The 20,456-nt window shown below is 35.3% G+C and overlaps 1 protein-coding gene across 1 annotated transcript; it reads right to left on the reverse strand.

The window, feature by feature from the left end:
* Window positions 1–16,231: 16,231 nt before the first annotated feature.
* LOC123565836 (salivary glue protein Sgs-3-like) lies at window positions 16,232–19,792 on the reverse strand. The gene is made up of 2 exons (XM_053552229.1): window positions 19,708–19,792; window positions 16,232–18,676 (listed from the first exon to the last, which is right to left on the reverse strand). The coding sequence occupies exons 1-2, from the start codon at window positions 19,790–19,792 to the stop codon at window positions 17,850–17,852; spliced, it is 912 nt and encodes a 303-aa protein (XP_053408204.1). The 3' UTR covers window positions 16,232–17,849.
* Between the last annotated feature and the right edge of the window lie 664 nt (window positions 19,793–20,456).

Below are 20,456 nucleotides of genomic sequence, written 5' to 3' on the forward strand. Positions count from 1 at the left end.
CTGGGGAATGTCAAAATTATGTCTAGAGAAATTTTGCACCCGCCTCTGATGCTTGTGCGGAAATGGGCTGTTATGAACTGATCAGCACTGATACGAAAGCTCGAATGCGTTTAAGGTGAAGTTATCGCTAGCTTACGTACAACTAAATTACAACAAAAGCAATGAGTTGGAGGTAATAAATGAGTTTGGAGACAAGTCTTAAAACTATTTGTCATTTCTGGCCTTCACAGCGACCCTGATCTTGCGCTTAAGGCATCTCTGCATATAGGATTCTTTTTCAACATTTAAAGGCGCAGACGTCAAGATTTTGGCTTAAAACGATCTTTCTTTTTGTTAGAACGGAATTGTGGTCATATTATGAACATTAATTTTTGTTTTTAAGATTTCTTATAAAAGCTAAAATCAAGGAAAAAACATCCCCGAGGTGGGAATCGAACCCAGGCCGGCGCGAAAAAATAATCCTGTGGTCTTGGCAAATAAACCATGGAGGAATACGTACTTTACGCTCGTTAGATATAAATCTTTATAACTAAAACAGTGTACCTCCGGTACTCCGTTACAAACGCTTCGCGAATTGAAAATGTTACACAATGTTGATTTTAATTAAACTTTTTATAGTTGTAGATTCAGCTTTTTTTCAGTCACATGACCAAATAAAATGTATAGGACAATGCACTTGATTTTTTACAATTCGCAAAACTTCAAACGGAGCTCTTACATTGCCTCTTATTTTATGTTATCATTTAAACTTATTTTAATCAAAACCTCCATGTTTTGTAAAATGAACTTTAAGAAAGACAGAAGCGCCGATTGCTTAACACTAAAAACACTTGATGTAATAGAATCCCGGAAAAAATTATTATACCCTTATAACGACTACCAAGCATTATTCTAAATTTTCCGTATAAAAGATGTTACCCCAACACCATGTGTTCTATCAACCGTGAAGAACTACCTTAAGAACTTTATTTAACCATGATGTTTAAGCATCATCGTGTACTATAGAAATTCAGCAAATAAAGATGATAATACCTTGTTCTTAAATCTTTTGCTGTGCTGACCTCTTGCAAGTTTCTATAAATGAGAGACGATTGTGAGCATACCACTTCCCCGTGTAAAAATCCGCATATGCATATTTAAATTAGGAAAAAATGGATAGGAAAAATATAATGTTATACGTCCGAGGAATAATTTCACGAGGGCGTAGCGCGAGTAAATTATTCTAGCGACGTATAACCGATTTTGTGTGTTTTAATTAAAGTATAACAGGACTTTGTTTTACATTATTTCGATTCTAGTATGCCACTTATCTAAAACAGAAGATAAAATGTAGTGGCGCTCTTTCTTGGTCGAAACAAAAGCACTGACGCCGTGCCCGTTAATTTACGTGACGCCATTTTAACGTAAACGTGTTTTAACAGAAACAAGCATACTAGAATTAAACTTCTCACAATTGTTCATTTCTTCTAAAATACAGGAGAAATGAAAAATATATGTTCGTGTTAGTGTGCGTGATTTTTAGATATTGTTGTGATTATCTTATTATATCATCTGAAATCATTTCAAAAGCATTATTGAAGCTATATACTATCTTAATATTTTGTTTATTCAGTTGATATTTTCACCATTTAATATAGAAATTGCCTTTTATTCGTTGTCACTTTTATGTTATCGAACACCAGATCCAGGTTTTGTTCAAGATTACTCGGATAATAGGTTATTAGCTTTGTATCGAGAAATATGCACGAGTTCTGCAGCGGAAATACTGAGCGACTTTATAGGAGCGGCGCTGTACTTATTCTTCCACTCAAGAACGTGTGCATATTTCCCGATGCAAAGATAATAAACTTTTTATTACATACGTTTCTACACGTATAAAAGTAATGTAAATATTATGACTTTGTTCAATAGCCTGACAATACTGAATTAAATGAAAAGAATGATACACGTTACATTACGTCACGCACCCGATATGAAATTCAGGCGTCAGTGTTCGGAAAAATACTGACGTTTCTGGTACCATTGTAACTTAACGGGGAATAGAAACGAGTATGTAATAAATGATGTTATTTGCCATGCTTACAAGTTCAGCAACCGTGAATGTAATTATTTGCAAAACTATTCAATGTACATTTAAACAATCAAAGTTAAACATTTTATCGTATCTATTTCTAAGTAAATTCATACAAGACAACAGAACGCAGACATTTTCAAAACCTGCAAAACAATACCAGTATGACATTTGTTTATAGGGCAACGTTTTGTTTCCAACACTGAATTAGCAATGCGCATGCGTGCAACCTCTTTACAAAAAAACACTGAAAATACAAAAAATTGGTTTACTACTCCCTAGGGGTTACTTTACTAACAACCTTGTCTGATTTAACATTGCAGGGCAAAGATAATGCTACTTCTTGTTTTGTTTTTGCCAGCTTTAGAGTCATACTGACACAATTTAGATCTTATTCCTACTTCTCAAACTTTAATGGTGCAGGAAGACCTCGTGTGTACATTCTGTTATTATGCCGTTTTACAGCGGCTCTACTGTACCTATAATACATAATCGATGTCAGAGGAATATATATGCAAGAATTCGCCTTATTTGAAAAGAAACTAGAGCTGCTTTTGAGAAAAGCGCATGTCTCCTACAACTGCCTAATCATCTAAATAACAAGTCAGTCTTTATATACAGTAAATGTACTCACTACAAATATACCTTTGAAGAGTAAAAAGGCTGATTTTGGGTAATTCAAGGGCCATAATTCTGAAGTGCCTCGGGCGATTTGACTAGTTAATGAACTTGGCCGAGGAGTTATGGTCAAAAACATTTGGTTCAAGTTTGGTGAAGATCTTATGAGAAATGTTCGACTTAGAGTGCGTACAAGAGTAAAAATGCCGATTTTCGGTAATTCAAAGGCCATAATTCCAAAGTGCCTGGGCCGATTTGGCCAGTTATCAAACTTGGCCGAGGTCTTATGGTCAAACAAATTTTGTTAAGGTTTGGTGAAGATCGGATGAGAAATGTTTAACTTAGAGCGCGGACAAGAGTTAAAATGCCGATTTTCGGCAATTCAAGGGTCATAACTCCGAAGTGCCTACACCGATTTGGCTAGTTATCGAACTTGACCGAGGTCTTATGGTCAAACACATTCTGTTCAAGTTTGGTGAAGATCGGATGAGAAATGTTTGACTTAGAGTGCGGACAAGATTTGTTACACAGACAGACAGACAGACAGACACACACACACACACACACACACACAAAGAGAGACAGGAGTAAATTTTAAAATATGTCTCCCATACCACTGTGTGGTAGGAGACATAATAATTGCACATTACGTTGATGTTCGATTTTTAAAATTCTGTATTGGTTAAAAGAATGTATGCTTCTTTTAAACTATTCGATTCCCCTACAACTCTACTCTAAAAACTTATAGTTGCGATTTGCACAACACTCGCAGTACAGTCAGCTTAAAACAAGTCGGCCAATAGCAACAGTCCAAATATCGTCCCAATGATGGCGGCCCCGAGAATTCCCGTGCTTTTACTCTCTATATGATTGTCCGGTGCTGAAGTAAGTTTGCGCCGTGTTGCCGAGAGCTTGGATTTGTCCACCTGCAATTCCACCAGCATTTCTTCAAACGTTTGGTTTTTAAATGAGGGACGTTTTGTAGAAAGTTTGGAAAAATCCGAACAGTTACACATACACGATGAAACCGGTGTTCCGGATGTGGATGAAAATGTTGTGTTGTTAATGGTTGCGACTAGGCTGCTTGTTGTGGAATCGGTAGAGACGGGAGCAGGAGAAGTGTTAGGGTCCACTGTGGGCGTTGAGAGAGACATGCTTGGGTCCGCTGTAATAGCCGGACAAATCGTATCTGAGTCCGTAGATGAAGATGCACTGGTCATTTCGAGCTTCGTGAAGGCAGTTGTATTATTAGTCGGTTTGCTTATGAAGACTGTTTGGCTAGTCTGAGTAAGGTCATTGGAGGCAGTTTCGCTAGCTGTATTTGGATCCGTTGTTACTGTCATTGCTGAATTCTGTCCAGAAGTTGTGGAGAATGAAGATGAAGTTTTTATTGTATCTTGCTCATAGTCAGAATGTGTGGATGTTGTCGACAAAGATATGATTGATTTTTGGGGAGAAGTAGAAGAACTTGTTGTCTTGATGTCGATACTGTGCTAGCAGTCCCAATAGTTGACGTTGTTGGTGTGCTTTTGCTAGTAGGAGCAACACTTGATGTCGATACTGTGCTATCAGACCCAATAGTTGACGTTGTTAATGTGCTAGAATGAGCAACACTTGTCTTTGATGTACGAGTTGTATCGGTGGCGTGGGAAGTTAACGCGGGATCTGAAAAAGAAACAACCACATTAAGATCACGCGATCACTTTGCCGCCTTTTTTAAAAGTATACAGAGCAACTTCTTAGCTTATGCCTTTCTGGCCACTGTTACTTTATATTTAATGACATTGATATTACACTCAAGATTTGTTTTTCTATCTTCAGTTTATATTAATCAACAATATCAAATAGTGATCTTGATCTTGATCCAAGGTAATAAAACTGAGATTGGACACCTGCAAAACTCCAGCATCTGATTGGTTGGCGATTCTGAGCTTTAGGTTATTCTGCACGTTTGATAAACCGGAAGTAATGGCTTGACGTCATATATCCGGGTAAATAAATAAAGCCTTGACTGGGTATACGGAAGCAAAAATCATTTTATGAATCAGTGAATGTATCAAAACTACAACGTTATTATCTTTCTAGAGATAAGATAAGATATTAAAAAGTTTGACACGTAATTTAATTCCAAATCATGTGTTATAATCAGCTTGAAATGTGCGAATCTCTCAAATAAATTTATTATTTTTTTATTTTTGGCAAATATCTCGAAAAAGCACAAGGACCTATACATTTTATTTCACCATATTATACACCACATGTTAGATTATAGTTTTGAGAAGTTTCAATAAAATCTACATTGCAGAATAATTTCTTTTCGCGGAAATGTCATCAAAATTGTGATTTTCCCCTCGACTCCCATTACGAAAACTTGCTTGAGGTCCAAATTTTTCAAATCGATCTACCAAAAAAATCTACTTTGTAGAAAAAAATGATCCGAACGTGCACACCTACCTTAATTTTGATATTTACCAATGTAATATTTGCATTGTGAAACTGTTCTCTAAAGTTAATTTTATTAACCTTGAGATCCTGGTTCACAGCGCTAACATCGACTAAGAATTATATGAAACTTGCATTTCAACAGTGTTTAAGATATTTAAGAATTGGTGGTTTCTAACCATGGACATCCAGTATTATGATTATAGACACAGGACTTCTGATCTAACAGCCATAAAGATCCGCATCTCAAAACAAAATCTGGTGAAAGTGAAACAATTTCAACTCCATCCTCATCTTCTGCACTGCTGTCTGAAAGCTATAGTGTAAAAGGGAAAGGCAATGTTGTTCTTATGTTAATTCCTTCTGCTAGGATTTCATAAATCATTTAAAGAAGTGAAAGAATTTTCAAAATCGGCTTAAGAATGAGTAAGTAATGAGCATTTAAATATTTGATAAAAATGGTAGCCATTTTGTTTCCATGGGAACAAAAAACAAAATCATTATGGCGGATTTATTAAATTTCCAGATGCATATTAGAACTGCATTTACTTATTTATGTAAAATAATTTCTTTACTTTTTCCAGCTATTATGAAAGAAATTACCATATTTTACATCTTACACTCAAGAAACATATGAAATTAATCTATTTAAAAGGTTATTTGCTAAAAATATACAGCAGTGTGTAAATGACGTCACAAACACACTAAAATAGCTGCCTCCATGATCAGCCATCTTCCTAAACTTCAAACTGCGATATCTTTTTTTCAATAGTGGCCTGATTTTAAAAATTCTTTCAGCGTTATGAAAGGCATGCGGATATCTTTCATATGAAATGTAAAATAATTTCTTTACTTTTTCCAGCTATAATGAAAGAAATTACCATATTTTACATCTTACACTCAAGAAACATATGAAATTAATCTATTTAAAAGGTTTTTTGCTAAAAAAATACAACAGTGTGTAAATGACGTCACAAACATACTCAAATAGCTGCCTCCATGATCAGCCATCTTCCTAAACTTCAAAACTGCGATATCTTTTTTTCAATAGTGGCCTGATTTTAAAAATTCTTTCAGCGTTATGAAAGGCATGCGGATATCTTTCATATGAAATTAGCTTATTGTCAGTTATTACTCTCCGACTTTGTGGCAAAAAAATAAAATAAATAAATAAATCGTGTGCCTGCTTTCGTTTATGAGGCAGTTGATGGTGTTTTCTGTGCACATTGGTTTGTGTTTGGCAACTCTTCCTCAAATACGATTTTATCTCGTCCTTTAACAGACTGAAGCAATGTCAAAAAGGTTGTTGACATTCACATGAGGTCTGATGAACACCTTAACTGTATAGGAAAGGAAAAACATTATGTATGTAGTTGCATGCGTGAAGAGTGGTCAGTCGTGGAGCTCGGGTCAGACGCTTACAAGAATAAGGTGGAGAGAAACAGACATATTTTGTCTTCAATTATAAGGGTAATACTTCTTTGTGGTCGGCAAAACTTGGTAATTCGAGGTAAAACGGAGAAAGATAGTAATTTCCGCGCTTTACTGGAGTTCAGGGCAGAAACTGACCCATTTTTTAATGAGCACATCAAACAGGTTGACTAAAGACAAACATCAAAAAATAATCGACCCTAAAATTCAAAACGAGCTCATTAACCTTTGCGGGAACCAAGTATCAGCAGAAATAATTCGACGTTGTCAGTCGGCCAAATATTTTACTTTAATGGCGGATGAATCAGCTGATGTAAGCAATATACAGAACAGTTTGCTTTCTGTCTAAGATTTGTGGAAAAGTCTGACTCTGATACCCATTCTGTTCATGAAGAGTTTTTGACTTTTGTCTTTTGTCTTTACTAGAAACATAACTGGAGAAACGTTGTTCAATATTTTAATTGGGGTGCTTGCAAAGTATGACCTAGACCCAACCAGACCTGGGTTCAATTATTTTCAAAATTGATTAATTAATTTGAATTTAAATAGAAATGCTTCAATTAAATTACAGTTATAATTACTTGCTTTTTACAGAAGTAATTAAAAAATTACAATTATTTTAAGGAAAATAATTAATTATTGTTTTAATTATTTGGCAATATATTCACAAATAGAATCATGATGTTACTATCAAAGACATATTAATGATGCAGATTTATAAGTCCTTATTGAATTTCGAAAACATGAACACTTCAAAGTTTACTTTCTGTTAGTGAACACAATTCACAGATTTATGATGCAGAAGCTTGTTTATAAGTCATTTTTGCATTTCAAAAACATTTAATGCTTCAAAGTTACTGTCTGTCAGTGAACACCGTTAAGGCCTAAACACTTTCCCAGCTATTGAGAAGAGCCGTTCAACTGGCGCAGACGATGCTGGTAGAGCCACTTCTTACTTCCCATCTTACTTACTTAACCAATTGATGACATCAAATTCTCTTCCTTCAGGCTAATTATACTACTAGTTATTGTAATTCAATGGCTTAATATTCATCAATGGTCTAGCAACAGTTTCAGGATCATATACAGATTACATTAATACCTCTTAAGATGACCAGCAAGTGTGTAATTTATACCCCCAGGTGATAACAGCTACTGCACAATAACCTGTATTTTTGCCAATATTTAATTGCCATAAGTTTGTGACAGTTTGCTACATGAAATTGAACAGTAATTGAATTTAATTGACAATTATTTTGCATTTGTTTGGATTTTAATTAATTAATTACAATTAAAATAATTGATTTTTGTCTCAATGATTAATTATTTTCAATTAATTGAAAAACTGTAATTAATTATAATTAATTACATTATAATTGTAACTGGACCCAGGTCTGGACCCAAAACTTATTGTTGGTCAAGGCTATGACGGTGCAGGTAACATGGCAGGTAAGATTCGTTGTGTTAAAGCTAGGGTCACACAATTGTATCCACAAGCAAAATACATACTTTGCCAAAACCATAGATTGAACTTAGCTATTTGCCATGCCTGTCATGTCCCGTTTGTAAGTTCTATGTTCACAGTTGTTGGTGACATACTCTACTTCATTAAAAGCTCACCAAAGCATCTTGCCGTGTATATGGAGCACTCTGATATAGGACTTATGCTTAAAAGACTTTGTCCGACTAGGTGGTCGCAGCATTCTGAAAGTGAAGAATTTCAGCAATTGCTGCACTACAGACAGATTCTGATACTAAAACGTCTTCCACAGCAAGTTCCTTGCACAAGCAATGTTGACCTTTGACTTTATTATAGCTGTGAATTTTGTCGGGAAGCCATTAGACATACTTACCTCACTTTCAAATGCAATGTAAGATCCAACATGTGATCTAGTGAAAGCATCTAGAAAAGCACAAAGTCGGCGGGATGTAATACAGCTGAAGAGAAATGATGAGGTGTATTTTGACACAATTTGGACATCTGCTGAGATTTTGACCGGTCAGCAGAGTGTTACTGTATCTCGACCTCGAATTGAAGGCAGACAAATGAGCCGCATTATTCAAGCGGATACAATAAAAGATTATTGGCGGTTGAACCTGTATCTGTCGTTTATTGGTCATTTACAATCTGAGCTAAACGAGAGACTGTGTGTAGCAAGTTTTAGGCTGTTGGCACAAAAATATCGTTTGACCAATAAAATAGATCAACTTACCCTCAGGTCTGGGAAGACATCAAATTAGAGTATGATTCATTTATTGACCCAGTGGCAGCTGATAACGAACTTGAAATCTGGAAACACGATATCCTTCATCAGAACCTCATTGTAGATAGGTTTGTAAGGCTATGGACCACAGCTATATTTTATTTCCGTACAAAATTTTCAAAGTATTACTCACAATGCCGGCTTCGACTGCTACAGCAGAGAGATCGGTCAGCTCCTTGCGGAGAATGAAGTCATATATACGGACTTCCCTGGCCCTTCTACACATCGACAAAAACAAATCTTTTGACATAAGTTATCAATCAATTTGATGTAACTAGGCATAGGCGTATAGCTCTTCTCCTGAGGAAATACCTGAAGATAAGACTTGAATCTAGGAGTATCATACAGCTTGTCATAGAAACAACAATCAATTAGCTTTCAGTTACAAAATTCGGGCGAAAAGTCCCATGAGAACAAAACAAGGATAAAAAACGACTGATAATAGCAGACTAGATTTCATTTAGACTGTTCATAAGGGGACTCCGCTTATACACTAAATAGATTTTATAATTACAAAACTATTATGCACTCGTGATTTAATAATTACGCATCCAAACTCCTGCCCATACTTTATTAACTGATAAAATATAGAGACATATTTATTGTTTCTTAATTATAATACTGGTATTCTATAATAAAACAAATAATCATGCATATTAACAATTTTTCACTCACAGATTAAAATGAAACCCCAGAATGAAATGCCAATATATACAGCTGACTAATATGATAGCTATCAAGGCCCTGAAGCAATCACTCTGTCTGTTCGTTCGTCTTATATTATATTATTATATCAAAGATCAGGAGGTGCCGAAAAGAATATTAGGTTATTTAACATTGTTCTGTACAATACGGAGATATATTTGGACGAGTACCCAGCAGAGAAAACCATATTGGACGAGCCGCTAGGCGAGTTCAATATGGTTTTCTCAGCTGGGTACGAGTCCAAATATATCTCGTATTGTACAGTACAATGTTAAATAATCTTTTTATTCTATATCTATTTTATCTTACTATAAAAATAGTTTAATTTAAAATGTTTCACTGAATATTGTATTCCTGCCTTTTCTATTTTTTCCCAGCTTGGTATGAGTGCAAATATATATTATACAGAACAATGTTAGACCTTAAATAACCTTTTTATTCTATATTTATTTCACTTCATACGTAATATACGCAATTCATTGAATGTTGTTTTTTTCTGCGTATCATCATTAAAAAAGTATATGGTGCAACCTCCCTACCTAGCCATTTGGAGATTTGGGTGATAATAATACTTGGCCGAGATATTATGCCTATAAACATTGTCAGCAAGTTTGGTGAAGATCGGATGAAAACTGTTCGACTTAAAAGAGCGGACAAGGCTAAATTTCCCATTTTTCGAATAATTCAAGGACTGTAATCAAAGAGTGTCTGGTACAATTTGGCTGGTTATCAAAACTGGCCGAGATGTAATGCAAACAAACATTGTCAGCAAGTTTGATGAAGATCCGACGAAAACTGAATTATAGAGCAGACATGTTTTGGATGCTGACCGCCCGTCCATTGCCATTCATAATCTTCTCCATTTTGTTTCTTAACCGTTAAATAAACACTGCTGAGGTAGCTATTCAGACAGTCAGGGCTTATACCAATTTCTAGGTTTCGTCCGGAACGGCTTCTTTAAGCGACGTTTCAAATATTCCAACGTCTGATGATCCTTTTTACTTTGATTATTAACGAACGTTTTAATATCTAAATCAGATAGCATTGTTATCCCTTGAATCGTTTTTGTGTGTTGTAAACAAAAAAAAAAAAAAACTCAAATTAAATCCATATTTCAAGACGCATAATCAAACTCTGTACATAGAGCGCCTACTTCATCCGATTTACATTCGGAACATTTTCACGCGTTTCGGGCTTTATCGTATGTTTAACATGGGACTGCTGAACCGTCCAAATACAGAAAATATAGGATTTTTTGTACGCGCGTGCGTCCAAATACAGAAAATACAGGATTTTTGTACGCACGTGCATCCAAATACCGTAATATATTGTACGGTCACGTGTTGCAAATGAATGTTCGCGATTGGATAGATAAAATAGGTATAGAATAAAGCAAAATATTACACTGTCTTGTTCGGGCCATATCTAAATCATTGTGATATTGTGTCAAGTATATGTACATTAAAGTCAAATTTTAAGAGAGATCAGAAAGTCTTTAAATATAGTACCTATTTATTTCGGACACTTTCCATTGCAAAATAACAAATTACGAGTAAAACAGAATAGCAACTGCGAGCACAAATCTTAAACGTCAATGTAAACAAGATAGAATTATGGAAATGAAAACAGATCACAAAAGGACCAAGACAGAGCTTTAAAAAATATATAAAATGTATCAGTGATATTTGTATTATGTTGCACAGTAATTACACAGCAAAAGGAACAAGTTATATTATGTTTCACAGAAATTACAACGCAGAAGGAATCACTAATATTTTGTTGCTCAGAAATTACATCGCAAAAGGAATCAGTAATTTCATGTTGCACAGAAATAACATCGCACAAAGGAACCAGTAATAATATGTTGCTTAGAAATTACAACGGAGAAGGAACCAGTAATATTATGTTGCACAGAAATTACAACGCAGACGGAACGAGTTATATTATGTTGCTCAGTAATTACAATGCAGAAGGAACCAGTAACACTTAATTGCACAGTAATAACAGCATAGAAGGAATCAGTTATATAATACTGCACAAAAATTACAATGCAGAAGGAACCAGTAATATTATGTTGCATAGAAATAACATCACACAAAGGAATCAGTAATATTATGTTGCTTAGAAATCACAACGCAGAAGGAATCAGTAATATTATGTTGCACAGAAATTACAATGCAGACGGAACGAGTTATATTATGTTGCTCAGAAATTACAACGAAGAAGGAACCAGTTATATTATGTTGCTCAGAAATTACAACGCAGAAGGAATCAGTAATATTATGTTGCACAGAAATTACAACGCAGAAGAAACCAGTAACATCACATGTGAAACATTAAACACCATGTTGCACAAAAATTACTATGCATAAGGAAGCAGTATCTGACTTTTCACGTTTTTTTAGGTTGATTTTCCCTTTTTTGGATGATTGGAATCTTGAGGTTTTCATAAACATTTACTGAACTTGGAAATGTCACATCTTTGGGGTAGGGTTAAATTAGTGACAATTAAACTTTAGGAAGTAAGAACTGAACCCGATGCAAATGTTTAGGTCTAAGTTTGTCGAGCGTTCCATCTTAACCTGGTCCCTATTTCTGACCCACACGAAATTAGAAGTTACCAGGTATTCAAGTGCTCAAGTGTCCAAAAGTAATTAATTTCATTAGTATTTGTCTGTCTTAGTTTCATATTCTACTGCCAAATATGGTCGTAGATCTTTTATTGAGTAGGATCAAGACTAAAACCCGCATGAATCACACAGTCCCAGATTAGGAGTTAACGGCCATGTTCGAATATTTCCTTCCCAACCCAGGACAAAAAGTGTTGACTTTCTCTGTCACTTATCCCGTTTTAAAACATTTCACTGTCCAAAACATGTATTTTAAACACAGGGCCTAGCTAGGTATAACATAATCTTTAACTTTGGGCTTGAATATAATAAAATGTACTAGCATAAAACCGAATCTGATATATCAAGCACTTAATTAATTAACATGCAGTTATCATGCTATACACGACTGATTCTGCCTTTGCGACCTGTGTAGATCATGATCAGCCTGCACATCCGTGCAGTCTGATCATGATCTGCACTGTTCGCCATTCAGTCAGTATTTTTTGGTAAGCACCCCTTTTAACAGTCAATGGTACTGTCCAAATTGAAAGATGGACAAGTTCAATATAGAAATTTAGCAGGGTAAGGGTTAACATGCAGTTATCATAATATATCCGCTGCTTGCAGGGACGTTTTACCATTGCCGTATGACTAGCATTTTCCGGCTGTAGTAAGAAGTAAACGCTGAAGCGGGACAGGGCAATATACATGATTCATAAAAAATTCAAACGAAAATATGTCAAGGTTGTTCTGCATGTACAGATCAAATTTTACTACAATGCAGAATTTTATGTAAACAATCTCGCTTTTATTCAATAAACCCTTAGCCTGCTGGCGGCAAGTGATTTTGCCTTTGCGACCAGTGCAGACCAAGATCAGGCTGATCATGGTCTGCACTGTTCGCTGTTCAGTCAGTAAATTTTCAGTGAACACCCCTTTGAATAATAAGTGATGTTGCCCAAATTCAGTGATGGAACAGTCCACTTTAGACATTAAGCAGGGTAAGGGTTAATCTGCTCTAGTTCCCGAATCAAACTAAATGTTTATGTTTTCCGTACTTGATGGTACAGGCTCTATGGGTAGGGTAGTGTGTAGTATTTCTTTTTTAAAAATAATAAGTGATGACGTCATTAACCAGGGGATTTGAACCTCTATATGTAGCCCGTCTGGGTGTACCATGTAAGGCATTAAGCACTAGTATCCGGCAATAGCGGTAAGATAGACTCGGGGGGAAGGGTGCGGTCATTACTGTTTGTTTCCTTATTTCCAGATTTGTGCATTTCATTTCTCTGACCACCACCATCCACAATATCAGTCTTTTGTGTGTACTGTTCATTCGTCCCACTTACGAGTTCTCAGACATTGTAAGTTTCACGAAAAGCCATTCTTATATACCTTTACAGGTTGGCCGGTGGTCTAATGGTAACACGCTTGACTGTCAATCCAGAGGTCCGGGGTTCGAATCCCGGTCCAGACACTGGAAATTTCTGAGATGCTCTCGAGTGTCTCCCACCTGACTAAGAGGCCTGTACTGGTTCTTCCCAGGAAAGACGGCTTCGCGTGTATCGGTGCTATACACCCGGCACGTTAAAGAACCAGAATGTCTATTCGCAAAGAGCTAGGCTAAGTTAGCCGGACAGGCCTGTATCTAAAAAGGATTTCTCTCTATCTGTTCTGGGGGCTTTATCTCACTCTGTCCCTCTGGTCAGATCGCTCTGTGTCTGTACTAGTAGAGGATGAATTTCGCGCCCTGTGTGGCTGCGTTTGCTATATGTAAAGCGCCTTTGAATGTGTTTATCATGAAAAGGGCGCTATATAAATCTGCTATAATAATAATAATAATAATAATAATAATAATAACATATTTATAAAAAATATTCATTATTCTCTACACATTTTCTTTAGATTGTTCTTTTTTTTACTTAGTTTACTTAGTGGCATTGTTTTCGTTTTATGCTCTACTTATCTAATTAGTTATGTATAATTCATATGACAATTCTGTCACAACATTTTTTTCCTTCTTATTCTTTTTCTTTTTTCTTTCTTTCTTATTTATTTTCTCTCTCTTAAAGTGTAATAGCCTTGCAATGTTCATATCATGTGTTATTTAACAATATCATTTTTTAAATGTAATCCAACGCTTCCCCGTACTTTTCTAACATAAGAGTTTTTAGGGGTTTGTTGCGCGGATTACAAATAACATGTATTCTTTCACCACTTGTACATAATTTTATCTTATTTTAATCTCTGTTCATTGTACTGTGTACTGTTTATGCCACTAAGAATTAATTTGTTCATAATACCTTAGTTTGATTCATGTCTTTCACTTCACTGGGTGAATTTTTACATTATTATGTTAGATGACCATATGTTAGACTGGCTGCAGCCAAATATGTTATCCTCTTTAAATAAAGTTATTATTATTATTATTATAATATTACTATTATTATTATTATTATTATTACTACTACTACTATTAATATTAAATTATGATCTTTCAAAACATCAAGATATAATAAGAAAATTCGGACAATAAGAAGATAAGGTCGTATGCTTGATATTTTTGCTAGACTTTGTTAGAAAATACGCGTCTTAATAAATACAACTTAAAGTTCTCTAAACATCATTCATTATATAAAGGCATGAAGGTAGTAATTGGCCGGATATGCCTCCCTGGTCCTCCATGATTTAAAGCTACGTTGCATGCATCAAAAGTTAAGTCGAAGCGGTTTGGTAAAATGAAAGTAACAGTAGGTATTTCCTGATGTCTATCTACGCAATATTAACGTTTTCATTACGTGTCTCAGTCACGTGACCATGGTTTCACTGTATTATGGTCAACCCCATATTTTTGGTACTTTTTGATTGCCTAAAGACTCCCCTTCAAGACAAGGATAGTCTCGCAGGAAGTGAAAGGCTAGAAATGCTTACAAAAATATGTTATAAATTTTTATTTTTAAATAGAAAATAGTAGCGGAGACATTTAATACCTTCTAACCTATATGGAAAAATTCTCATTTCGTGAAAATCGCTTCAACCGATGTAAAACTGGCTGTTTCCGATCAGAATTGAGTAATAAACACCATTTTAAGACAAACATGGTATATCATTTGCATATTTTGGTTAAAAAATTGAGATGTTTTGCAAAGTAGCCGAAATTCTGATTTTTAAGGTGATTCCCCACATCTCAGTTTCGCATCAGCGACATCATTTTAGGTAAGAATGACAGAAATCGATTATTTTTCGAGTACTTTTAGCTGTTTCTTGCAAACAAATGATAGAAATAAGAAAAGTAAGGCCGTGTGATACTTTATGTAATGAAAAAAATGGCATATTCTATGCATCTGACCCGGGTTTTTTTGCAGGTATGGTCGGCCTATCGTAATGGGGTATAATTCCGATTGTAGCCATTCTTTCAAACTAAAAGTTGTCAAAATTTTTGACAATTGACTTACATACAATAATTGACTGCGACAGAATGATTTTGAAAACTTTCACATTTCTTATAGGCATGAAGGTAGTAATTGGCCTGATATACCTCTGTGGTCCACTCGAATGTAGTCCATATCAACATATAGTGCAATTGTCCCGCCTAGTAAAGGCCATTTTATGCCAGATATAAGCTTTATTGATGCTTGATTGTAAAGAGGAATGTCTGTGGATGATTTTAAGCTACGTTACATGCTTCAAAAGTTGCGTCGAAGCTGTTTTGTAAAATGAAAGTGAAAGTAGGTATTTCCTGATTTCCTACGCAATATTAGCGTTTTCATTACGTGTCTCAGTCACGTGACCATAGTTTCATTGCATTATGGTCAACCCCATATTTCTTTGGTAGTTTTTGATTGCCTATAGACAGACCTTCAAGACAAGGGTAGTCTCGCAGGAAGTGAAAGACTAGAAATGCTGATAAAAATATGTTATAATTTTTTATTTTTACATAGAAAATAGTAGAGGAGGCTTTTAATACATTCTTACCTAAACGTCAATTACATTTGTATAGTAATTGTAAATTTATGTCGTTTAAGTAGTGATATCATGTACATAATTTAGCTGGAAAGTCATTTACAATTTTGCAAAGTCTACTGCCTCTATAGCTGGCTACATTGAGTTACAGCCTTTTTCATTCCTGATTTAACATTTAATGTTCAAGTTCTTTTTCGTTGCTAATTTTAATAAAATCTGGAAAGTAGAAACTCGAAAGCACCGAGAACAAGGCAAATAGTGAAAATTGCAGACTCGGTTTGATTGAGTCTGTTCATGGGCAGTAATGGAAAAAGCAAGTTTCATATTTGATAGTTTTGATGCATATGCGTCCACTACAAGACCTCTGAATCGCTTCGCACCTTTTTTGCCACCTTAAAGGCTATATTCCGTCAATGCATGGTGAGGTCCTCATTTAGATATACATGTATATTAATTCATTGTTTTATCTTTGAACACTTGTCTAGATTTTATAAACTAAGTTTTTGGCAACTTTGGATGCGAATTGTACCAACATTTCTCTAACTGTCTCTTTTTTGATTTAACCAGTCCTCTGTGATGTACTTAACTCCATGTTAATAAGTTCGTTTATAGAGCATTCTTTGATGAATGCGGCAATGATTAGGATAAAATAATCAGATATGCTTGGCAGAACTGTTTCTTGGGTAGCTTATGGGTACATGCCAAAATCAGATGAATAAGCAAACATCAACGGTTGCAGTTTTCTGACCTGTATCATACTGCGATTACTAGGGTTTCCTGTTGGGACTTGAAGCCCGTTTCAGACAGACATGGATCTATATTTCTTGTACCCTGATTATGGAATCATTTACGTCATGTCAGTGTACCTAGATTTATTTTAATCAATATCAGAATCTATCAGTTCACACTAGTCTCTATTACTATCTTCAGCAGACTCTAAATTCTGTGTATCTTCTCACCAATTGTTGCCTGAGGAGGAGAGATCTTTCCTTCTAGCAGAGACTGATTTACTGCCGTCTTTTTTCACAGCTGGTTTAGGTTCATTGGTCTATTTGCTTTTGAGTCCAACGTCTTTAAAACGATCTTATTAACAATGCAGACATACAGGACGCACATTTTGAACTTTTTACTTCTTGGTGTAATGTGTCTATATATTGTCGTATAGGTGGTAATGATTCAGATAATTTTAATGAGGTTCTCATTTGTTATATCTCATCACAGGCATCATTCAAGACTTCATTTGGAACGTAACATCAAAAGACACATTTATTACTATGTCACAATATGCTTGCTTGTTATATGGCCTGTTTTACTTCCTTTTACATTGTTCTTCACAGCTGGTTATTTGTATTTTGTCATCAGAAGGGTCCGAAGAGCTATTGGGTTGTTAACTTTAGATTTGACCATCTGTTGGATAACAAAGTCTATGCAAATCATTGGCAGACTCGATTTGAATCAACACATCTAACGAATCTTAGTGAGTTTCTTCGGCACCGGTTTCATCAGAATTTTATTATACAAATGTATTTAATGGACTTATACATCGCCTCATACACCAAGGATTTATCTCACTGTAGCGCCAATAAATGTTCTGTAACTTGGATCATTGCTACATATATGGGTTGAAGGTGTCTGGGTAATTAATTCTATGAAAATCAAAGCAAAAACTAGAAACAAACAACACGGTTATTAAAAAAGAGACTGAGTCACTTTTGTAATAAATGATTGTCAATGCTTCCTTTTCTATGATTGTTTAAACAACTTTCCTCCGCTCAAACTACCAGCTTGCAGCAGGCTAGAGAGATCTGCCAGTATAAAGAGCCCAACAACTATGCTTATCACGACGATCCCAAAAACTCCCATGCTTTTACTTTCTACACGATTATCTGGCGCAGATGTTAGCTTTCTCCGGGTCGCAGACAGTTTTGACTTGTCTATCTGTAATGACTCCAGCATTTCTAGAAACTCTTGTTGCGACATTTCATGTAAGTCTTCACAACTACATAAACAATCTAAGTCCATTTTGGTTTGGTCTGACGATACTTCATTAACTGTAACTGGGCTTGTAGAATACTGTTCGATCGATATTGGTTGTGACGGTGTACGTGATGTAGAAGATGTTGTTGGAAGATGTTCAGTTGATGTTATTTCTTTTATTGTTGTTGTCAGTAGTGTTGGTGGTATACTCGTGCCTGGAGATATGGTTGGAAGTCGATCAGTTGATACTGTTTCTGTTGTAGTAGTTGTTGTTGTTGGTGGTGTACTTGTGCCTGAAGATGTTGTTAGAAACTGTTCTGTTGATGTTGTTTCTGTTGTTATTGTAAGTAGTGGTGGCGGTGCACTTGTGCCTGAAGATTCTGTTTGAAGCTGTTCATTTGTTGCTGTTTCTGTTGGTGTTACTGTTGTTCCGGTTTCTGAAGATGTTGTGATTGTTGGGAGTTGTGAAGTTGTTGTAATGGCAGCTGTTATTGAACTAGTATCAAGAGATTCTGTTGTTTGTTGGTTCCTTGTTGTTGTACCAATAGATGTTGTAGTGGTTGTCGTTTCAGTCGTAATTTCTGAGACAGGAGCTGAAACACAATTACATACCCGTTAAAGATGTTTGTCATATGTACCTTTATTGTTAGGTGAAAAGTAGCGATTTCAAAAGATAAAAACAACGAAAAAGCTATAACTCCTGTAGCCTTAAACTCAAAACCACGTTAAACACTTTAACTACACATATAATTTGAGACTATGTTAAAGGCACTGATTTCCAGATCGTACGATATCAAAAACAAAAGAAAAATTTTAGATAGCAAATTATTGCAATATTTCTTAAGAATGCTTTGAAATTTAATTACTGACAAATTATATGTTTTGGAAACATATAAGGCCTAAAATTGTTTGTTTCCGGTATCCCGACCAACCCAAACTTTTTGCCCGACCATAAAAGTTTTTATGGTCTTGGAGAATTTAGTTTTCAACTTTTTAACAAATGCTGCAAAACTGCACTGTAAAGTTAGAAATTAACATATTGATTCGGTAAAGGCATAACTCCCTTATTTGTATTCGTTTTGACCCGAAAATAATTCATGAAATGTCCAATTTAAAAAATAGAATTAAAAAAATACCGACCTACCTACCCTAAATTTTTCAGCATGTAACCGGAAACAAACATTTTTTGACGCCTAAGTATTAATTGTTTTTACTATTTTTTCCATTCAAAATTGAAATAAGTTTTTAAACGGAGGTAAACTGCCTTGATTATAAAATTTTAATTTAACGACCAACAAGTACGTATTCCTCCATTACGTCAAAGAGGCAATGTTTATCGCCACGGTAGCCCGCTGTCGATTTCAGACTCGGGCATGATTTTTTCTCTATCATGATCTGGCATTTTTAGATACTTTAGAAACACAAAACTCAAGTTTTAGAGATAGTTCCTAAAGTTTTACGAAAAACAATTATTAGTTAACGCAGGTTGATTATATATAGTATGTAAGACCGAGTATAATAGTATTACTAAAGTCTTGATTCTATCATTTTGAGGCATTTTATTTAAGATTTTCAGAAACGTTCTATTTAATTTTCATGTAACTGTTCCAGCAGATAGTCCTACCTATCAAGTCATTGATAAATATGTAGTCCCCAGTTATAGTTGGATTGTTGCGGGAAGGACTTAACGATTTCCCCACCAAAACCATCTCGTTTTAACGCTATTCCTGTTCAACCACTTTCGACATTGTGCGCACTGAGGTGTTCTCACTGCAAGTCTATTGAACAGGAAAAGAGTTAAAACGAGAAGGTTTTGGTGGGGAAATCGTAGTACCTGGGATAGCACTTTCAGGCTATATACCAATAAAAGAAACTGTTCTTTGTTTCATAAAAAAATCAGCTACTTCAGAACAATTTTGTTAGTTTCAAGATTTTCACTCCGTCGTAGACCTATTTTCCACAAGATATCCATACATTTGCTTCAGGAAAACGAAAAGAAAAAGGGGTTTTGAATAGTATGCAGTGAAATGCAAGTCAACTGAAGTCAGGTACCCTCATATCGCCGCATTTCAGAAAGCGGTCCGCAGAATAAAATCCTATTTTAGTTTTCAAGTAAACAACTCGAAAACATGAGAATATTGGCATGAAAAGTGTTCTATTTTATGTAAAATTCATTCCACGAGTGAAATAATGCCCATTTGACCCCCGATTTACGCGCAAATGCGCGAAAAATAGAAAAATTAGGATCTATTTATTAGGGACTTCTTTCGACTACACCACGGAAGCACATTTTTGACAGAATTACTGCAATATAACCTTCAAATAGATTTCGAATCATGTGCATGATATTAACACAATATATTGAATAAAAAA

This window comes from Mercenaria mercenaria, chromosome 1 (genome assembly GCF_021730395.1).
Source record: "Mercenaria mercenaria strain notata chromosome 1, MADL_Memer_1, whole genome shotgun sequence".
In the NCBI taxonomy this organism is placed as follows: Eukaryota; Metazoa; Mollusca; class Bivalvia; order Venerida; family Veneridae; genus Mercenaria; species Mercenaria mercenaria.